General features: G+C 36.4%; 1 protein-coding gene across 13 annotated transcripts in view; it reads right to left on the bottom strand.

Moving 5' to 3' along the window:
* Positions 1–1,240: 1,240 nt before the first annotated feature.
* The window catches only part of LOC131158000 (uncharacterized), a 37,216-nt gene continuing 18,531 nt past the window's right edge, over positions 1,241–19,925 (bottom strand). For 4 of the 13 annotated variants that reach the window (XM_058112536.1, XM_058112537.1, XM_058112535.1 and 1 more), the window contains 4 exons: positions 13,282–13,354; positions 3,448–3,601; positions 2,573–2,614; positions 1,241–2,367 (listed from right to left, as the gene is read on the bottom strand). In XM_058112536.1, coding sequence (XP_057968519.1) covers positions 1,484–2,367; positions 2,573–2,614; positions 3,448–3,571 — 1,050 coding nt within the window. In that variant the 5' untranslated portion in view covers positions 3,572–3,601; positions 13,282–13,354 and the 3' untranslated portion in view covers positions 1,241–1,483. Of the gene's footprint in view, positions 2,368–2,572; positions 2,615–3,447; positions 3,602–5,458; positions 5,500–13,281; positions 13,355–14,177; positions 14,310–14,550; positions 14,728–19,925 lie in introns of all 13 variants that reach the window. The other 9 variants (XM_058112526.1, XM_058112527.1, XM_058112528.1 and 6 more) reach the window with 5 other exon arrangements.

Raw genomic sequence — 19,925 nt, 5'->3', positions numbered from 1 at the left:
TCCTCAATCCCAAAATCAATGCTTCAAAAATTAAAAAAAAGTACCAAAGGCATTTAGTTTCATTTAAATGTTAATGCTTATTGGAGTATTATCAAAATTATTTTGATGGGCTTAAAACATTTCAATAAAATTTAAAAATTATCACCACTATCTTGATTTATTTCTACTATAGACTATGAGCACACATGTCTTATGTCACGAGTCATCCTTATTCAAGGCATTGTACTTATCTATGACCATCTGTGTCATTTGCACGAGATGGGTTTTGAGGATTTTTTTTTTTTTTTTTTTTTTTGTAGGGAAAATATGAGAGTACAGCTCGTTAGACGGTTCGATGTTTCCTAGTGTTAAACTTAGATTTGCATATAAAACTCTTTAGGAGATGGTGAATGTTTATATAAAACACACTAGTAAACGTATTTAGCGTACTTGTCTCCTCGCTAGATATACATGGATAACGGAGGTGTTACTTTAACTTTTATGTTTATCACTAACTTGACATTGCTTTCATCAATTGCTTACTCCAATCACTTACATTTAATTCAACTATGATGAATGTGTTTTGTTAGTAAATCATGATACTATTTAAGCAAGAGTGTTTTAGTTAGTATAATACAATTTTTTACAAAGGTGAAAAATACTTGACCCGTGACACCTTTGTATAAATTTTTTAATCTTGAATTTAAATTTGTATAAAATTAGACAAAACATACTACAAATCAATTATTTTAAAAACAAAACCTAAAAATTCATGTTCCCAAAATTTATTTTAAAGAAATTTTATATTTAAAATAGAAAAATATTTCTCAATTTTACTATTATATGTTTTTAATTAGCGGAAAAATGTAGTAGTTACAAGTGCATTTTTTAAGTTTTCAACAATTAATCTAAAATAATTGCCATTTTTGTATTTTAAATTTTTTAAAATAATATAAATCTCATTAGATTTTTTTACCTTTTTAAATTTTAGGGCACATGGTTATTGGTACAACTTGAATATATGTACATAATATTTTTTTTTTTTTTCTAAAATCCACAAATTACAACTTTTTAGTAATAAGGCTAGGCCTAGATTTTTATCTGTCACTAACATATAAAGAAAAGATATATACTGGAACAAATTTGATCAAATTATTATATCACACAAAATATATTGGCATGTTTTTTAGTCCCAAATCATTCATTTAAGGTTCAATTTTATGTCCGTACATTTTTATATGCATAAATTTGATGTGCGCAGTTTATGTCGAGTTCTTAATAGCTTTTATTTCCCGAATAAAACATTGAATTAAACTCGTGCCTAAAACATACCTCTGTCCTATAAACTATTAACTATTGTTTCAATCAAAGATAACATAAACCCTAAACCAACCCAACCCACCTAAAAACAACATAAACCCACATTAAAACCTAGATGTACATTCCATATGATTGATAAGATAATACAGAAAATGAAAGATACTATAAATTTTTTTAACACACATCACTGAACCTCCTCAATCAAAACCTTGCCCCTGCTTTCTGCTTTATACTGCGCTTTCCCAGAGCTACTTTTACTGCCTGTGTGATCCATAGCTGAACCCTTCTCTGCCGTCACAAGAGCAGCCAAAGAAGACCAGACTTCCCCTGGCTGCTCATGGACCCAACACATGATGTAATATACCTTCTTCTCAGCAAGCTTTAGCTTGGTTGTCATTTCCACCCTCTTTGACTTCCGCAGTTTCTCTGACCTCAGCTCGGTCTCCCCTGCTTGAATCAGCCTCTGCAGGTCACACAGTAAGCAAATTAGCGCAGAACTGCCGAGGGAAAGTAGGGTTATTACATCGTCAAAAAGACCCAGTCCAAATTGGTAGCCACCCATGTGCTTGTAAGCGGGAGAGCACGCCTGCTCCAAGCAATGAGAGAGAGCTTCAGAAACCGTTTCGGGATGCCCACCTTGACCTAGGACGGAGGACACACTCAACATCACCATGGCTGATCCTAAAGAATCAGACTGGGAATCCCCGTTGTAGAGCCTAAGCATGAAACAATAGCTGTATATAATGTCAACCAGGTGAACAGATAGAAGTGGGGATGGCTGCCTTGAGCTAAGCTTCGAAACAGGAGGTAGGGGGGTTTCGGGTCCTAGAGGAATGTCGGTTGGATGATTACTTTCTAGATCATCTTGTGAGGATGTTTCCGTTTGTTGCTTGAGAAGCGGCAGGACTAGTCGACTTCCTCCCTGGCTGAGAGATAAGGTCCTAGCAGAAGGCTTCAACCACCATGGCTCCCATGGCTCAATCATCCTGCTTAGTTCCCCAGATGCTACAGCTCTTAGGAAACGTTTCTTATCTTCAGCAGATAAATCATCAATACTGGCTTCACCTCCTGCGGGGAGAGGAACAGCCAATTCAAATAAGCTTAGCACAATTTAATATTATATATTTCAGAGTTTCATCAGGTTGAGGAAAGAAAATGTGTACTCCATAGGCGCAACCAAAAGGACTGAAGGTGAGTGCAAATTTGTAAATTAGGCACTGAAAGGGAACAAATGGGAGACTTCAGCAAAGAAGACAGTTAATAAGCCACTTACCAGACAAAACCTTTTGAACAATATCCTCTGACAGAGCTGAATCTGCCAAAAAGAAAAGAATTCAGTAAGCAGGTAAAATTAGCAGCTTATAACCAGTGAATAGAACCTAGTGCATGAAAAGGAAAAACAGCCCCCTACACTGACTGGGAAAAGAGTGGTGCAGGAGGCCGTCCTAAATTTACAAAAAAAAAAAAAAAAGGTTCCCCAGACAAAATCCACAAGAAGAGGAACAAGGAGAGTTTGTTTGAAAATTAACAAACTAAGACAAAAAGCCATTTAGTATCATTGTCAAAAATTATCAAAATCAAAACTAGAAATGAAAAACTGAAAATGTGTTAATCCATTTGGCTAATATTCTCAAAATGGAAAGTTGAAACAACTTAAATCCCACTTGAATGCAGGTTCATTTCTTCCTTGGATACAGTAACAATTAATAATAGAATAAAGAAAAATTCAAAAAATACAAATTAAAAGATACTATAATAAAAATAGAAATTAATTTTAATGATATGATTATTTTACTTCATTATTATGTTGTTAAACCCACTTTTAAATCCTCTAAGAATAATGTTATAGTATGTGATGAAGATTGACAATGGAAAATATTTTCCAAAATTTTTAGAGATTTTAGAGATATTTTTATTTTAAGTTTACATGGTATTTTTTTTTTCATTAAAAATTGTGTAGACTACAATTTGATCCATTTAATCCATCACATGAATTATAGATATTAGAGTACTGTAGCAAGTTGCGATGGGAGATGGACACCAAAAACTGAATGCACCGCCCACAACCTGTCATTGCCATTGTTTCTTCACAGCATTGTAATTAAAACAGAAAAGTCCCAAAGCACGCCATAACTATTTACAATTTACCATCTTCATCCATGCCACATGCTTCATCTTCAGAATGGAATCGTTTCAGTATGTCCAGCATTTTTTGTTTGGCTTCATCATCAGGTTGCACTTGCCGCAGCTCTTCAACTACATTTTCTCGCATAAAGGATTCCGTGCAATGAAGATTGTGGGACTGTCACAAAAAATATAGTAGAAATATGTCAGAACTCTGAAAAATTACAATGCAATATAAGCAGCAAATGTTTGAATTGCACCATACGAAGAACACATGATGCACCCTCTACACTCAAACAATCAAGATCAACAGAACACTGATGAAGGACAAAAGTACAAACATCATGTTTGGGTTGCAAAATGGGATGGTGTCAGAATGGAATTAAATTTAGAAAAAAATAAAATAAAATTGAATGATGAATATTTAAGAATCAAGTAATAAATTCAATTCCATTCCATTCCAATGTACCACACATACAGTAAATCTTTCCCCTTTTTAGATAGAAATATTTCCCCATTTGGCTGCAGGGCAAATACAAGAACAATCAATTAAACAAGAAGAATCAAAGCACAACAAAGTAATTGAGCCAGAAAGATCAAAATGAGGATTGAAAAAAAAAAAATAGACACCGAATTTCATTCTCTACTAAATAAAAGAGACTGATGGATGATCAGACAAAGTGACATTTCACATAGACATATGTCCATCTTCCCATTAAAAGGTTACAAGGTAAAATAAGTAAATTAAAAAAAAAAAAGACTTTTTTGGAGCTTGAGATCTCGAGACAGTTTTCATAGTATGAGACCCAAACTAAAACGAACTAGAAGCAAACAAAGAGATCTAACAATAAACCAGCCCTAATGGACAGAATCTATTGAGAGAGTTAAAGAAGAATACAAAGGGGAAGACAACATCCTCAAAAAACACCAGATACACTCCCAAAAAAAAAAACAAAAAAGAACAATCAAAACAGACCTCCAATTGTGTAGTAAGTCATCAAAGGAAATGCTCCCAAAAAGAACACCATAAGGTGGTGTTTGGGTCATAAAATAAAAAATATTCCCTAGAAATGGGATGGCTGCCCCAAGGAAGCTTAGTTTACATGGTAATATTCCCAATAAAGTGCACATGATGTACATGTTGGTGTTTCATTCAACATGAAATCCAAGCAAGCATTTCAAAAAGACCATCATACCCTTGATGTGTGCATGAACAATATATGAAGAATAACATATGTTTAGTATAAAAGAGTACTGAGGATATGTATCAAAATTAAATCCATGTCCTAACTCCATCATAAATAAAATAAATAAATAAATAACAGATCATGATGCAGGACAGCATCAGCCAAGAGAAAATGTCGTAGAGGAGAATGGAGGAAGAAGGAAGAGAGGAGAGAAGAGATGCAAGGGGCAATCACGCGCCAACTTCTCAATTCAAAATCATTAACAAAACAACTCTTACATGACTTTCACACGCTATTTATAAGAAATCCACTAACACATGAAATTACACACATACCCCCTAAAACTACATGAAATTAGAAACATACCCCTGAAATACACAAATATTGCAACACAAGCCCCCATAAACACATAACACTGTACCAATTAAACTAAAAACATAATAACTATTAAATATACCCAACAATCCTTGGCCCGATTATTTTGAATTGTTATCCAACAAGGATCTACCCATGGTCTTGCCTCTTGTCCTACAACAAATCTCCCCCAAAGCCTCAAATTTTAAGTGTTGGAGGACCAAAGGTAACACACAAACTTGAACTCCTCAAAATATGGTGCTTGAGTGATGCAAGAATCCATGTTCCATTGGCAGCACCATAGACTCGAATTGAGAATTGCCATCAATGAACATATCAAGGGTGACAAATTCAACAATTGGAATGTTTGAAAGACTACGGATGTCTTCAAACACATGCATTTCCTTTCTTGTAGTGCCTTCAAGTTGAGTTAACTCTGGCAGATTCTTTGTCTTAGTTTGCTAGTAGAGTGGGCTTCAAAATGATCTTCTTACCATTATAGTGGGAGACGTGTTCTCATACCCTTAGATCACACCTAAATTATCCAACCAAGGAGAACCAATTAGTGCATGGCCAATATTCATGGGTATGATATCACACCAAACATTAGCAAAATATCCACCCATTTGGATGGGAACCAAACATATTTTACAAAAATGTACAGTTATCAGCACAATATATCTCACAAGGCTCTGGTGAGGTTCTGGATAAAGTTGCATGGGAGTGATCCCATTTATAGAAATCACATTCATTGGACATCTTCCATCAGTAATGATTTTGAAAACATTTCTCTGCTCCTAAGAAAGGCGTGAAAAAGCTTGAAATTGTACCAAAGGTATGATAAATGGCATTCCTTTTTCCAATAATTGGTCACCATATTGCTGGATTTATACATATATCCACTGCAACTACATATCACCAAAAGTCCTTAACACAAATTGACCACAATTCTCAATCTATTCATGTAAAATCACAAGTTTGACTCCACAATTTTCAAGACCTAACTTCAAGTCACCTTCAATCTTGAGTATCACTTACACTGTGTTTGGAAGAATGGATTTCAGGCCTTGGATTTGGACAAATTTTAATACAATTTTATGCTAGCAGTGACGTCTAGAGTTTCATATCAAAATATTGTGCTTGCTTGCAATATATCATGTCCGCAATCAAAATATCATGCTGCAGATAAAAATATTGTAGAGAAAACCCAAAAGATCATGGCTGGAACAATTTCTCAAGTCTGGCAGTTGTAGGGCATTCTTGCAACTTTTCTCACATGCTGCGCTGGCACGTAAGGCGCATGAGACATCGGAGGCAACTTTCCAGTGATGAAATTTGGGGCGAAGGGAGGCCAGGGAATGCGGATTGCAATGGTGCTGTGGTGTGATGAGAAAAGCACTGAAAGTTAGGGATTTCCAGTGGTAGTTGCCTGGGAGGTGTTTGGCCAGTGTATGAGGCTTCATCGGTGGTTAGACAGCAATGAAACTTCAGAGGAGGGTTTTCCAGGAGGTCCTGTCTTCAATGGTGTTGGAGGCGTCATGAAAATCTTTCATGGAAGGGGTGTTCAAAAAATGGGGAGACTACTGGAATTTTTGAAGAAGTTCAGAACTGCTCTTTGCTTTTCTTCCTTTTGAAATCTAGGACAGATTATTGATGTAGAAAAGGGATAGAATCTCAAGTCTGGACGTTGTAGGGCATTCTAGCAACTTTCCTCACACGCTGCGCTGGCATGTAAGGCCCATGAGACACCGGAGGCAACTTTCCAATGATGAAATTTGGGGCGAAGGGAGATCAGGGAATGGGGATTGCAATGCTGGTGTGGTGTGATGAGAATAGCACTGTAAGTTAGGGACTTCCAGTGGTTGTTGGCTGGGAGGTGTTTGGCCAGTGTATGAGGCTTCATCAGTGGTTAGACAGCGATGAAACTTCAGAGGGTTTTTCAGGAGGTCCTGTCTTCAATGGTGTTGGAGGTGTCGCAGAAATCTTTCATGTGAAGGGGCATTCAAAAAATGGAGGAAGAAGAAGGAAGAGGAAGAGAGGAGAATAGAGATACAAGGGGGAATCACACGTTAACTTCCCAATTCAAATTCATCAACAAAACTACTCCTACATGGCTTTCATACGCAATTTATAAGAAAGCCATTAACACATGAAATTACACATATACCCCTAAAACTACATAAATAACAAACATGCCACTAAAATTCACAAATACTACAAACAAGCCCCCAAATAAGCATAACACTATACTAATTAAACTAAACACATAATAAACTATTAACTAAACCCTGTAATCCTTGTCCTAGTTCTTTTGAGTTACTCTCCAACAGGGATCTACCCATGGTCTTGCTTCTTTCATACATCAAATAATAATCTAAATAGCGGAAATAATGGGGGGCAATATGGTCCCAAAATTTCAACCATTACGTTATACTAATATAACATAATAATATTATTTTCATTTTTTATTGATTTCTATTTTTATTATAGTAACTAATTATTATTAATATAATAATAGTGCAAATGATACTATTTTATGGAAGCATTAATGGTCAGAACAGTAGGGGCAATTTAGTACCAAAAATAGATCACCATATGAATGGGATTGCCATAAAACTCACCCATGGAAGGGCATAAGAGCAGGATTCCATGCTTCGCGGGAACGGAATGTGAGATTATTGTCACATTAGATCCTAGTCCCACCACATTCATGACAATGTTGAAAGATGTATGAACTGAACACCCTTCCCCCCGCCCCTGGCTAAACTCTATATCTAAAGAAAATAAAGAGTAGCACCCAACGCGATAAGAATATGACTTTATATTTAAGTAAATAAGTAAACTAATCCTGAAAAATCCTCTCATTCCTTTCACTCCATGACGCCCAAAAAACAACAACCCAGCAAGCTGCCAATAAACCACCTTTTCTGTGCTCCTACCCAATAGAAACCTATCATCATAAAACCTTCCACCATAACTGCACAAACCCAAACCTCACCAGTCACCAAGAAACACCAAACAAAATTAATCCACAAGAGCCTAGCTAGCAACCTGTGAGTGAAGAAGGAGGTTTACCGTGGCCCATATGAATGCTTAAACAACATGCAAATATCTAGGCTAATGCATTCACTTGCAACAAAACATTGCCATTAATTTTTCTAAATGCCTTTTCATAGAGAAAATTTTATCAATAAAACAAAAAAGGTACAAAAGCTTGGACAAGATTTTCCTCAAGGACTGAAAAGAAAATAATAATGTTAAGGCTTAATATGCATAGTTCGCCCACAACCTGATAAGCTTTTACATAACGTGGAAACCTAACATGGTATCAGGTTGTCAAGAGGACCTGGGTTCCACTCTCATTGCCTATGTTTATTGTAAGTTCCTTAAAAAAAAAGTCATCTTGTTCCCAATAATAGGTACTCATTGTTTGTTTGTCTCTCCACATGCAACCAAGCAGCAAGTGCGTGGGAATGTGAAGCTTTGATATGTATTGTTTGCGGACTACCTAATAGCTTAGGCTTTTAGGTAAAGTCCCAATTCCCCTGGAAAAAAAATAAAAAAAAAAAAATCTATTTTCAAATTTATCAAGTAAATAGTGCAAAAAATTCAAGAATACAAAGCCCAAAGGAAGCAAGAATCACTCTTAACTCGTAACGAATAAGATGTGACTCAGTGCCTTGGTCTTCAAATATTCTAGTACTCATCGCCATTGAAAAGGTCCAAATAATGGCATTCCAAGCACAATTCAACAGCATTTTCCCTTTCCCAAAGCCCAAAACTTCATCAACATAAAAGCATCCACTACCTGAGGAATCAGTCACACATCTCATTGGCAAGCAACAAAATTTTATCCAAAGCTGCCTAGCCATCCAACAATGAACCTAAGTGCTCATTTGTCTTATTAGAAGGTAAGCACATCAGATAGATATCTAGACTCATTGATTTATTACCTCACTGGCAGCAAGACATTTGTATTAATTTGAAAGAACCAAAGTTTAGGTAACTGCCTTTGATCTTGGAGGGGTTTTAGAATTCCAAATACATTCTACAGAGGGAAACAAAGGGGTCGACGATTTTCAATAAATGCATTAGAATTTAGAGAAGATTTGGAGGAGTGTGGTTCATATTTCAACATTTAGGGGAATGTGATGCCTATGGTATCTCTTTCCCACGTTGTTCGGGCACCACAAATGGGCATGGTGAGCATCTCAACATTTCTGGGAATGAAATTATCTCAAAACATGGACATCCCATTCCCATCCTGCCCCACAGGTAAGTTTCCTAGGAATCCTAGTTTGGGGACCCAATTGCCCTCACTATTTTGGTTAGTTGTGCATCAATGCACCAAAAATAATAATTACACGCTATTATTATACTTAAAATAAAATAAATAAATATCAAAGTACAACAACAACAAAAATCAAGCATTAAGTCCCACTAGGAGGGCCGCCTATCCGTTTTGCTCATTTACGCAATTTTGAGCAATATCCTCAGACAAATGGAGGGTGGAATCGAAAATATTATTGTTCTTCATATATTATTTATAGACATGTCAAGGGTATAATGGACAACTTCTTGAAATGTTTGGCATGATTGGCATGTTGTGGAATCTTATAGCACTAACCAAAAAAAATTATTCCCATGAGGTAGACATCCCATTCATGAGACTTTTGAAAATGTCATTCCATGGGAATATTTTCTATGCCACGAACCAAACACCCCCTTAGAAGTGACTTGAATAGAACTATCATGAAGCCAAAGATTAAAAAGAAAGATAACAAGCATTCCAAATGAATAGTCTAACGAAACAGAACCAGAGATGGAGGGAAAAAGCTTATGACAAAGCCTAAGCTTAAAAAAATTTGGGGCATACTTTCTACATGGCATTCTCATGGGGAATTACCACTATGTTTTTTATTTTCTTGGGAATTAAGTTAAGGATTTTGGATTTGGATTTGCTTATGTATTTGGGGTTTGATTTGCCTTCCTATTTTGTTGTTCAATGTGCTTATATTAGAGCACCTCTATTAGGACTGTAGTTAGAGTTGATCATGAGTACTGGTGTCCCTTCAAGGATGGCCGCTTTTGCCTGCTGAATAATTTTGTCCAGGAAACTTTCAACAAATGAATATGAATTTTACAAGAAAAAATGACTAGAGCAACCCCCTTGTCATTTTCACATGTCCGACCCAAAGTGTGAAGTAAAGTGTTCAAGAATCCCCACAACACGACCATGCACCCCAAGTTCCCTCCCACTGAGATTTCTAGAGAAAAGTAAAAACCAAGAAATTGAACTCCCTCCAAGAATAGCAAGACGAGCATTATGAAGATGTGGAAGTTTGTGCAGCTAAGGAAAGAGCCAGATTATGGAGCGAGCATTCTAACCCAAATATCCCCCTTAAATCAAAATGAAGAACCACCATCAATTTTATAAGACATGGAAAAAATAAATTGGTAACACAAGAAATGAATTTTTTTAAGGGTTTGCATGTGTAACAAAGATAGCTCCTCTAATATTCTCAGCCACAAATTGATGACCATACTTGTCCCTAAAAACCATATTCTATGGTGAAGTAGGTTCCAAAATCTCCACAACCATTTGCCTGCCAATGAAATGAATATAGATACCAAATCAACAAGACCACAGCACACACTTATTTGGATCTTAACAATAAGTCACTAACAATTGCAAAAATGTAGGGGTGTATGATTTATCATCCAACACCTTTAATGTTTCAGTAGACTATATAAAAGAGGCTATTCAAAACACAGAACCATTGGCGTTATCGAACTTACCTAGCTTTTATTAACTACAAGTTTGAACACTCTAGAGAGCTCCTCATATAAGGTAACAGACAAGAAGTACGTAAAAGCAATACCAGGGGATATACATTGGTAGCTCTCCGCTACGTTGGACAAAGTGACGTGGTGGTAAGTGGCAACTTTGCACATGCTTAAAAGACTACTCAGGTATATGAAGCATTTTAATAACGATGACCATAAGTGATGCTAGTCAATTTAAATTCATTAGTAAATTAGTAGTTTATCCGCAAGTGTTCTACATGAAGCCATTACAACTTATGAGGAAGAGTTTTGAAATCCATAAATGACGATAATTTTAGTTCATTAGATCAAAGAAGCCCCCACTATTGCACCAACTATCAGACTTCCACTTTTGGCACCACTAGGTGATTTAGAAATCTTAGTTTGCTGCTAACAGACATTCTATTTAGTCTTGCATTACAGTCAATTGATCTGTTTTCTTCTTCACAAACTCTAGTTTCACATCATACATTATCTGACAACGTAAAATCTACAATACCCAGACTCAACTAGTAAACCTAAACTACCTACAATCAAAAGACAGATATACAAGCATGCATAGTCGTTAGAATCATACGATTCTCAATTCAAATCATACAATTCGTATCGATAAAGGCATAGATCGGTTCGAATCGCATGGGAGAATCACAGAAAGCAGTCAATTGAGGTAAATCGTACGGTTCACCTGGTGAATCGAATCGTACAAATCAACAGATTCGGAAGCAACTCTAAAACCCAACTTAAAGATTTTTAAACCCTTTTCTTTTTCATGTCGGCATTCCATTTGCTATTTACATGAGTTTTTTCCTTTAAGAGAGGAGAAAAAAGTCTGTTGGCCCTCTCATTCTGCACCTCTTATTTCTGCCATTAGATAAGATTAGAAGAAAACCAAAGTTAGAGAATGAAAACTGTCTTTAGAAGAAAACCAAAGTCAACTAGGTGGGTGAGCATTTTCTTGGCATGTTGCCCTCTCCACTCCTTTGGATTTAAAGATCTAATTTTCATTAGTTTCTATATTTTAGTAAGTTTCGCTTTGTGTTTTTTACTCACTTTCTCTTCTTGTTTTAGTTATTAGAGCAAGCCCATGCATTAAAAATGACACTTCTTATTACACACCATGTGTCCTTTATCTTACTTATTAGTGTATCTTGAACTCCTAGACTTGGTGTTTTAGTTCTGACAAACATAACAATATGGCTTCATAGAAATTAGCTAAACTTGATAATTGATAGAGGTGGAATGGTTAGATCACAGTACATCTTGCTTATATGGCTACTTTTATTTTTAAATCAATATATGTATAATGGTAGGATTTAGACGTACAAAACTTGCTTTGAAGGCAAGCACCATTCCAATTATCAACATGGATGATCCATATTTGTTGAAATTTCAATGTATTTTACTATTTTACTTGTTTTACATATATGCAAGTCATTAGGAATCGATTTTTCAATTATTGCACCGAATCTTATGATTCGATTCCCGATTCTCGATTCTCGATTCATGAAATTGGGATTTCGGTTCACGATCCAAATCTGATACATTGGGATTTCGATTCACGATTCAAATCTCGATACAACTATGCAAGCGGCACACAAGTTACAGCATAGCTTCTTTTTTATCATTTAGCAATAATTCAATTCATGCGGCAAAATTATTTTTTACGGTTTCATTTTTCATATAATGTTCATAATCATTTTGTCAAATTACTGTTAGGTTTCATATTTTGCTTATAGGATTCTCAAAAAAATTTCCTCAATTTTTAAATTTTTATTGCTCCATTTTTAAACAACTGTAACTTCCAGTTTCCCTTTGCATCACATAAAACCCCCTCTGCTATTCCACGCAAAACATAACAATATGAATTACTTTGCCAACTTAATGCAGCATGAGATATGAGACTCTAGCAAAATTAGCCATTTGTCAACAAAATAAGACCCATTAAAAATGGAGGAGAAAGTCTCGCTTTGCTCCAAAACAAATTTAAGCGTCTGCCAACCTTGTTGCACTGAAGGGCACAATACCAGGAATTGCACCAAGGAAAAGAATATTATGAAAATTGCTTTTGCCATCTGCATAAACAAAATTGTTCTTTATGGTCTCATTTTTCATACAATGTTCATAATAGTAATTTTCTGTCAAATAAATTTTAAGTCTCACTTTAAATATGCATCTACAAAATGGGCATGGCCAGATTAATTTTTTCATTTTTTTTTTTTTTAAGAACTTTGTTTTTCGCCAGATTGTAACTTCCAGTTGTCCAACCCTCCACTATTCCATGCAAAACATAAAACAACATGAATTATTTTGTCAACATAATGCAACATGAGGGACAAGAGGGACTAGAAGCTTGAACCATTTTTCAACAAAATAAGAACATGAAAAATGAAATAAAATAAAATTAAACAAAAAAAAGCATAAAGAAAACCTGTCCTTTCCAGTGGACTTTAAAAAACCTGTCCTTTCCAGTGGACTTTAAACTTCTGCCTACCTTGTAGCACTGAAGAGAGCAATAACGGGAATTGCATCGAGGACAAGTATATTGTGAAAATTGCTTTTGGCATCTGCATAACAAAAATAATTAAATCAGACAACTATTCTTTAGGGTAAGAATGTTATGAAAACAAAAGCATAAAAACCAACAAGGGCTAATTATTTAAACCCCATCAACAAACTAAGGGCATAGATGTAATACTAGTGGGTCATAATAACTTATAACTATATAGCCAATTCAACTAATTGCATTTAAATGCATGAAAAAAATAAGAAGAGTATCATAGTGTTGTTATCCATGAACACATGGTTGCATATTTCCTGTTGGAGTATCCTGTCATGGCAGTACTGAATCATGAAGCATTGAGGAAGCACAACCTCAATTTTGAAGAATTTACTGCGCTCAATTAAGGACATTAGAAGTTTTATTATATAAGCTGTGTTTTGAACAATATCATAAAAATAGTTCAGTACATTAGTTTTTTCTTTTACAATCATCTTATTTTGCCAGTGTAAAAAATTGACTTAAAATGATCTTCAGTTCAAGTCTCTAAACATAATCTTGAATATGGATGTTAATAAGAGGCGACAAGAAGTGCTCATAAATAGTGGGAACTGAGTTGAACTCCATTATGAGCAAGAGGCTGAGCACCAGAAATTGTCAAAACAGAAAACAGATGGGATGCCCATGAATACAAAATAAAATCAGTCCTTCACAATCCTACATTTGCCTTTGTCTTCTTCTCAGTTAACTAAATAGAGAGTAATTAAGATTTGAAGGTTAGAGTAAGTGCAGTAAAAATTCCACAATTCAACATAAAAAATACAAAAAATGAAGAAAAAAACAACAAAAACTAGCAAAAAAATTTAATGAAAGCATTGAGATTCACATACACTAGGCAGATTATACGAGAAGGCAGAGTCAAAGGGGATGCTGAGGATGGTTTCTCAGAGGTAATGATGTTATCCGCCATTTTTTAATTAGTTGCGGGGGCTTGAAGCAGACGTTTTTGCTTGATTGCGCTGCTGCAAAAACATTTCAAAGATTGTTTGCACATATTGTTAAATGCTAATAATTTTATCATTAGGACTATAGATTTCCCTAAAACTCTAGAAAAACTTACAAGAAAAAAAGTATCCATTCACTTAAAATTTGAAAATTTTACGATGGTAGAAACCATAACAGGGAGAGAGAGAGAGAGAGAGAGAGAGAGAGAGAGAGAGAGAGAGAGAGAGGGGGGGAGGGGAGAGAGAGAAGATGACATACCAGATGTCGAGATTTGATAAAGAGGGGGTATTGATGAGTTTGATGCTGTAAAGATGAGATTTCGAAAGACAGATGGCTCCAACCAGACGGAATGGAAATGAAGAACAATCTTGCCCGGACTTGAACCACAGACCTTGTATTAGAATTACGTGATAATCAACTACACCACAACACTGCCTGTTGCAAACAAAGTTATCGACATAAAATTTGTGTTTTTAATTTGAAATTACAATTTTATATTGTTTTTATCCAAATTCAACATCCAAACTCTAAAATATGAGAAAAGTGTTTTGCCCCCATGAAGATTTCCTAGCATGCAAATCCAATTGTAATGTCTCATTTTGGAAGTGGGAAAACATTAGAGAAAAAAAAAAGGTTTGGCCAAAAATCCCCTGATATTCGCAAAAAGACATGGTATTAAGCATCCCAAAAATCAATGTCAAGGGAGTTATGTCATATTTATGAAACTGCATTTTTTGCCAAACCTAAGGAAAGGTTTGTGAAATTTTTTAAGCTCGAGGGGAGGTGTATGTCTTTTTGCCAAACCTCAAGGTATGTCAAATGTCTTTTGCCAAGAGAATTGGTTATCGAAGAAATTGAGATATAGAACATCAAGGAACAAAATAAGGGAGTATGTATGTAGTAGGTGTACTGTTGTCATTAAGGATATGTATGATAAAACAAAAACTAACATTAGGACTGCAGGTGGAGAGTCCAGAGATTTTTTTCCCAATTACAATAGGTGTACATTAAAGATCTACTTTGAACCCTTATCTATTCACTTCAGTGATTAACGAACTCATTAGGAGTATCCAAAACAAGATACAGTGATGAATGTTGTTTGCAAATGATACTGATATGGTTCATAGAAGTAGGACTAGAGTAGAATATAAGGTATAATAATGGAGAGAAGCTTTAGATTCTAGAGTTTTGAGGATAAGTAGAAACAAGACGGAATATATGAAATGTAATTTGAGGCATGGTTGGAGGAATATTAGAGAAAAGATTAAACTTGATGGTCAAGAAACTAATAGCACTATTACTAGATTCGATACCTTTGAGCTATTATGCAAGCAGAAGGAAAATTAAAGAGAAGGTATGGAGTTAAAGTAGGTGGTCTAATATGGAGGAAAGCTTCGGGAGTGTTGTGTGATCACAAATACCCTTAAAAAAAGGAAAGTTCTATAGGATGGCTATAAGACCAGTCATGTTTTATAGATCATAACGTTGGGCAACTAAGAAATAACATATCCAAAAAATAAAAGTTACTGAAATGCAAATGTTAAGGTGAATGAATGATATAATATTAAAGGATAAATTAAGAAATGAATATATTCGCAAAAGTTAGGCATAACACCAGTAGAAGACAAGAAAAGGGAGGGGAGGCTTAGATGGTTTGAACATCTAAAACATAGACCAAATAGTGCACCAATTAGTAGGAGTGAGCTAGTTGTTGTCATTGGTAGTAGAAGGGTTAGGGGCAAAGCTAAAATAACATGAAATGAGATAGTGAGGAAGGATATAATAGATCTTACACTAGCCGAGGGAAATGCCCTCGATCATGTGAATTGGCGGAAAAGGATTTATGTAGCCAACCCCGCCTAGTGGGACTTAAGGCTTGGTTTTGTTATTCTCGTTTTTTTTTTTTTTTTAGATTTTATACATCATTCTTCTTTAAGTTTTATCAATTTTTAGGACAAAAAATGTTGATCTCTACTGAGGTTTGGCCAAAAGACATGGATAGATTCCAAAATTTCTATAAAATTCCTTTGATATTTCACAAAAAGACACAAACCTCAAGTTCTAAAAAGTCCACAAACCTCCCCATAGGTATCACCAAAGGCGCAAACCTCCCCTAAAATTTGATAAGGGGTACTAAGGGCCCTAATTATCAAATATCAAGGGAGGTTGGAAGTTTTGAAACCCTATGGGAGGTGCACGCTTTTTTTGAAAGCTCAAGGAGGTTCATGAGATTTTTGAGACTATTGGGGAGGTTTAGGAAGGTTAGTATCTTTTATCGTAATCTTTAATAATCAAATTAGAAAAAATTTTCATTTTAAATTGGATTTGATAAAGAGAGAAAATAAAATGAAAAACGAATTTCCTTCTTATTTTCTTTTTCTTTTTTTTCTTTTTCAAACAAGTCCTTTAATCTGAATTAAGCATAGCCTAAAAGTATATTTGAAATCTTATCTTACGTGAGGGAAAAATCCTTGCTCCAATAACTTGCACATCATATAGAAAAATCCTTGCTCCAATTTGTCCTCCTGTTTTGAATTTCTATTTATAAAAGTTATTATAATAATTTGAAAGGTGAGCAAAAAATATTTTTCATTTAAATAGAATAATTTCTTGAACCCACCTTCACGGCTTCACCTAGATCCCCCTTCCCATCTCCAGGAACTCCCCATCCCGAAGCTTTAGACCCACTCCCCAGAATCTTTAATGGGCTATCGTTGATGCCATTGCTGGTGAGAGGAACAGTCGAACAAGGCCAACATCCTTCCGCCACTTCCGCCAATGCTTCGCTGCTCCATCTCTTATCCCAATCTATTGACCTATAAGATGGCCCTGCAGCCAGCAAGGACAAAGAGTCAAATGGCTATGTGACTGAGTCAAGAAATTTTTCCAACGTCTAGCTCCAATAAGACAAAAACTCGAAGAAGATAGCCTTAATTCAAAGGTTGTTGATTTGGGAAAAAGTTTGTATTGAGTGATTTTTTGGAACTGCAGAGATTGCATATGACGAAGGTAAAGGAGGAGCTCCGACAATTGGGTGGCAATCGGTACCGGTACGGCAATCTCATCAAGTCCACCAACTCCATCGTCCTCATGAAATCTTTGAGATCAGTGAAACGAGGGTTATAAGGGTTGGGACGGGCGAAAAGGACAAAGAGCATAGAGTTTAAGATGTTGGGTGGTCTAGGACTTCTAACCCCAAAAACTAGCTCAAGGGTGAGGCTTTTCCTCACACGTTAGACCACCAGCCCCTTCCATAATCGATGTGGGATAACCCAACAGTCTCCTCCTCACACATCGGGATCTCTCCCGGCTAGGCATCGAGGTCTCCCCCAACACAGCACACTAAGGAGAATGTTGGTGAACCATTAAGCTTTTAGGTAAAGTGGTAATCTAACATGGCATCAGAGCTCTGGTTACTAGGAGGTCCTAGGTTCTAGTCTTGTCGTCCGCCTTTATATACACATAGGAAATATGGATACAACAAGATATGGATACAGTAATACAACGATTTTGTAAAAACAAGGATATGGATAAGATATTTTAGTTAATTAATATAATATACACACACACACACACACACATGTATATATTTAGGCATGTATTTCCTTTCAAATTAAAAAAAAAAAAAAATTGAGGTAATAGGCATCATTCAGGCTCAATTATGAATTGCAAAGTCATTAACAAACCTTATTATGATCAATATCATCTTTCATCAATTTTTATAAAAACAAATACACAAAGACAAAAATAGGTGTTGGTGCAAATGCGCAATGGAAACCACACAATTGAACTCGAAATAATCACAGAACAAGCAATGCAATCACTCAATGATGAACTATACGGGATAAGTAATCACTCCACAGGAGGAGCAACTGAATTTTTCATTATCACAATGTCAAGCTCACAATTAGCGTCAAGCATACAAGAACCTTAGAACCTATCTAAACCATCCCTGTAGCAATCCCCGAAGGAAAATCCTCCAATCCCCCCAATCTACTGATCTACAAACTCAAATTCCGTAACGTGCGCCAAATGAAACCATCAACGGTTTAGGCCAAACTATCAACGATTTAAAGCCGAGAAGAACCCCCTGCATTCTGCCTAAAACCGTTGACGATTACCCCTCAATTCTAATAATGTCGAGCAAGTCGTCGCCGGTTTTCATCCTGCAGACTTCTCTCTTGTTCCTCGCAACTCGCTTCACAATGCTTTCCCGGTGCATGCATTCTACTCAAAATATGAGTCACATCCCCAACAATCTCCACCTTGGTGAATGTTCACCACCTAGGAGAAATCTGAAAGCATAACCGCTACTTCACCTGGGGCAGTAGATTAAGGTCATCTCCGTTTAGCATCTAGAGACGTTCATCAAGTCCAAGCAATGCTTGAACTTGTCCATTGTGACCGGCTTCATTAGCATATCAGTCACATTGTCAGACATATGAACCTTCTCAAGTAAAAGTTCTCCTGAAACAATCAATTCCCTAACCCTGTGATACCGCACATCAATGTGATTTGTCCTCGCATGGTACACCTAATTCTTCGCCAAGTAGATGGCACTTTGACTACCACACTGCAGCCGAACTCCACCTTGCTAGACACCCAGCTCCCTAACCAATCCCATAAGCCACAACACTTCCTTGGCAGCCTCAGCCATTGTCATGTACTCTGACTCAGTAATAGATAAAGCAACGAGCGACTGCACCATAGACCTCCAACAAATAGGTCCACCCACAAGGGAAAATAAGTACCCTATGGTAGACCTCCTGTCATCCAAGTCTCTTGCATAGTTAGCATCCACGTACCCTACCACTGACGAATCACTCTGTTGTCTACTGAACATGATGTCATATCCGATTGTACCCCTCAACTACCTGAGAATCCACTTGACCGCATCCCAATGTTGTTTCCTGGATTCGAAAAGAATTTACTCACCACACTGATAGCATGTGCCAGGTCCAGCCTTGTACACACCATGGCATACATTAGACACCTACTGTACTAGCATAAGGGACCTTCGACATTTCACGAACCTCATCGTCCGTCCTTGGGCATTGGGTGATAGACAGCCTGAAATGACTCGCCAAAGGTGTGCTCAACGGCTTAGCATTAGTCATGCTAAACATCTCCAGCACCTTCTCCACATAGCCTTCCTGAGATAACCATAATCTCCCTACAGCTCTGTCCCTGCAAATCTCCATGTCAAGTATCATCTTGGCTACACCCAAGTCTTTCATATCAAACTTTTTTCCCAACAGGGTCTTCAACTGATTTACCTCAGTCATATCTTTAGCAACAATCAATATGTCATCAACATACAGTAATAAAAATACGAGAGACCCGTCCACAAGACTCCTCACATAGACGCAACAATCGTACTCACACCTCCTGTAGCCAATACAGATCATATAGACGTCAAACCTTTTATACCACTGCCTCAAAGACTACTTCAACCCGTAAAGTGGCTTCTTCAATTTGTAGACTAAGTACTCTTGTCTAGGTTGGCTAAACCCTTTTGACTGTCATGTGAATCAGCTCATCAAGATCACCATGGAAGAATATCGTCTTTATGTCCATCTGCTCTAGATGTATGCCTTGTTGTGCCACCAATCCCAACACAACCCTGATGGAAG

The sequence above is a fragment of the Malania oleifera genome, chromosome 6 (assembly GCF_029873635.1).
Source record: "Malania oleifera isolate guangnan ecotype guangnan chromosome 6, ASM2987363v1, whole genome shotgun sequence".
Lineage (NCBI taxonomy): Eukaryota > Viridiplantae > Streptophyta > Magnoliopsida > Santalales > Ximeniaceae > Malania > Malania oleifera.
This window is presented reverse-complemented; position numbering and strand designations above follow the sequence as displayed.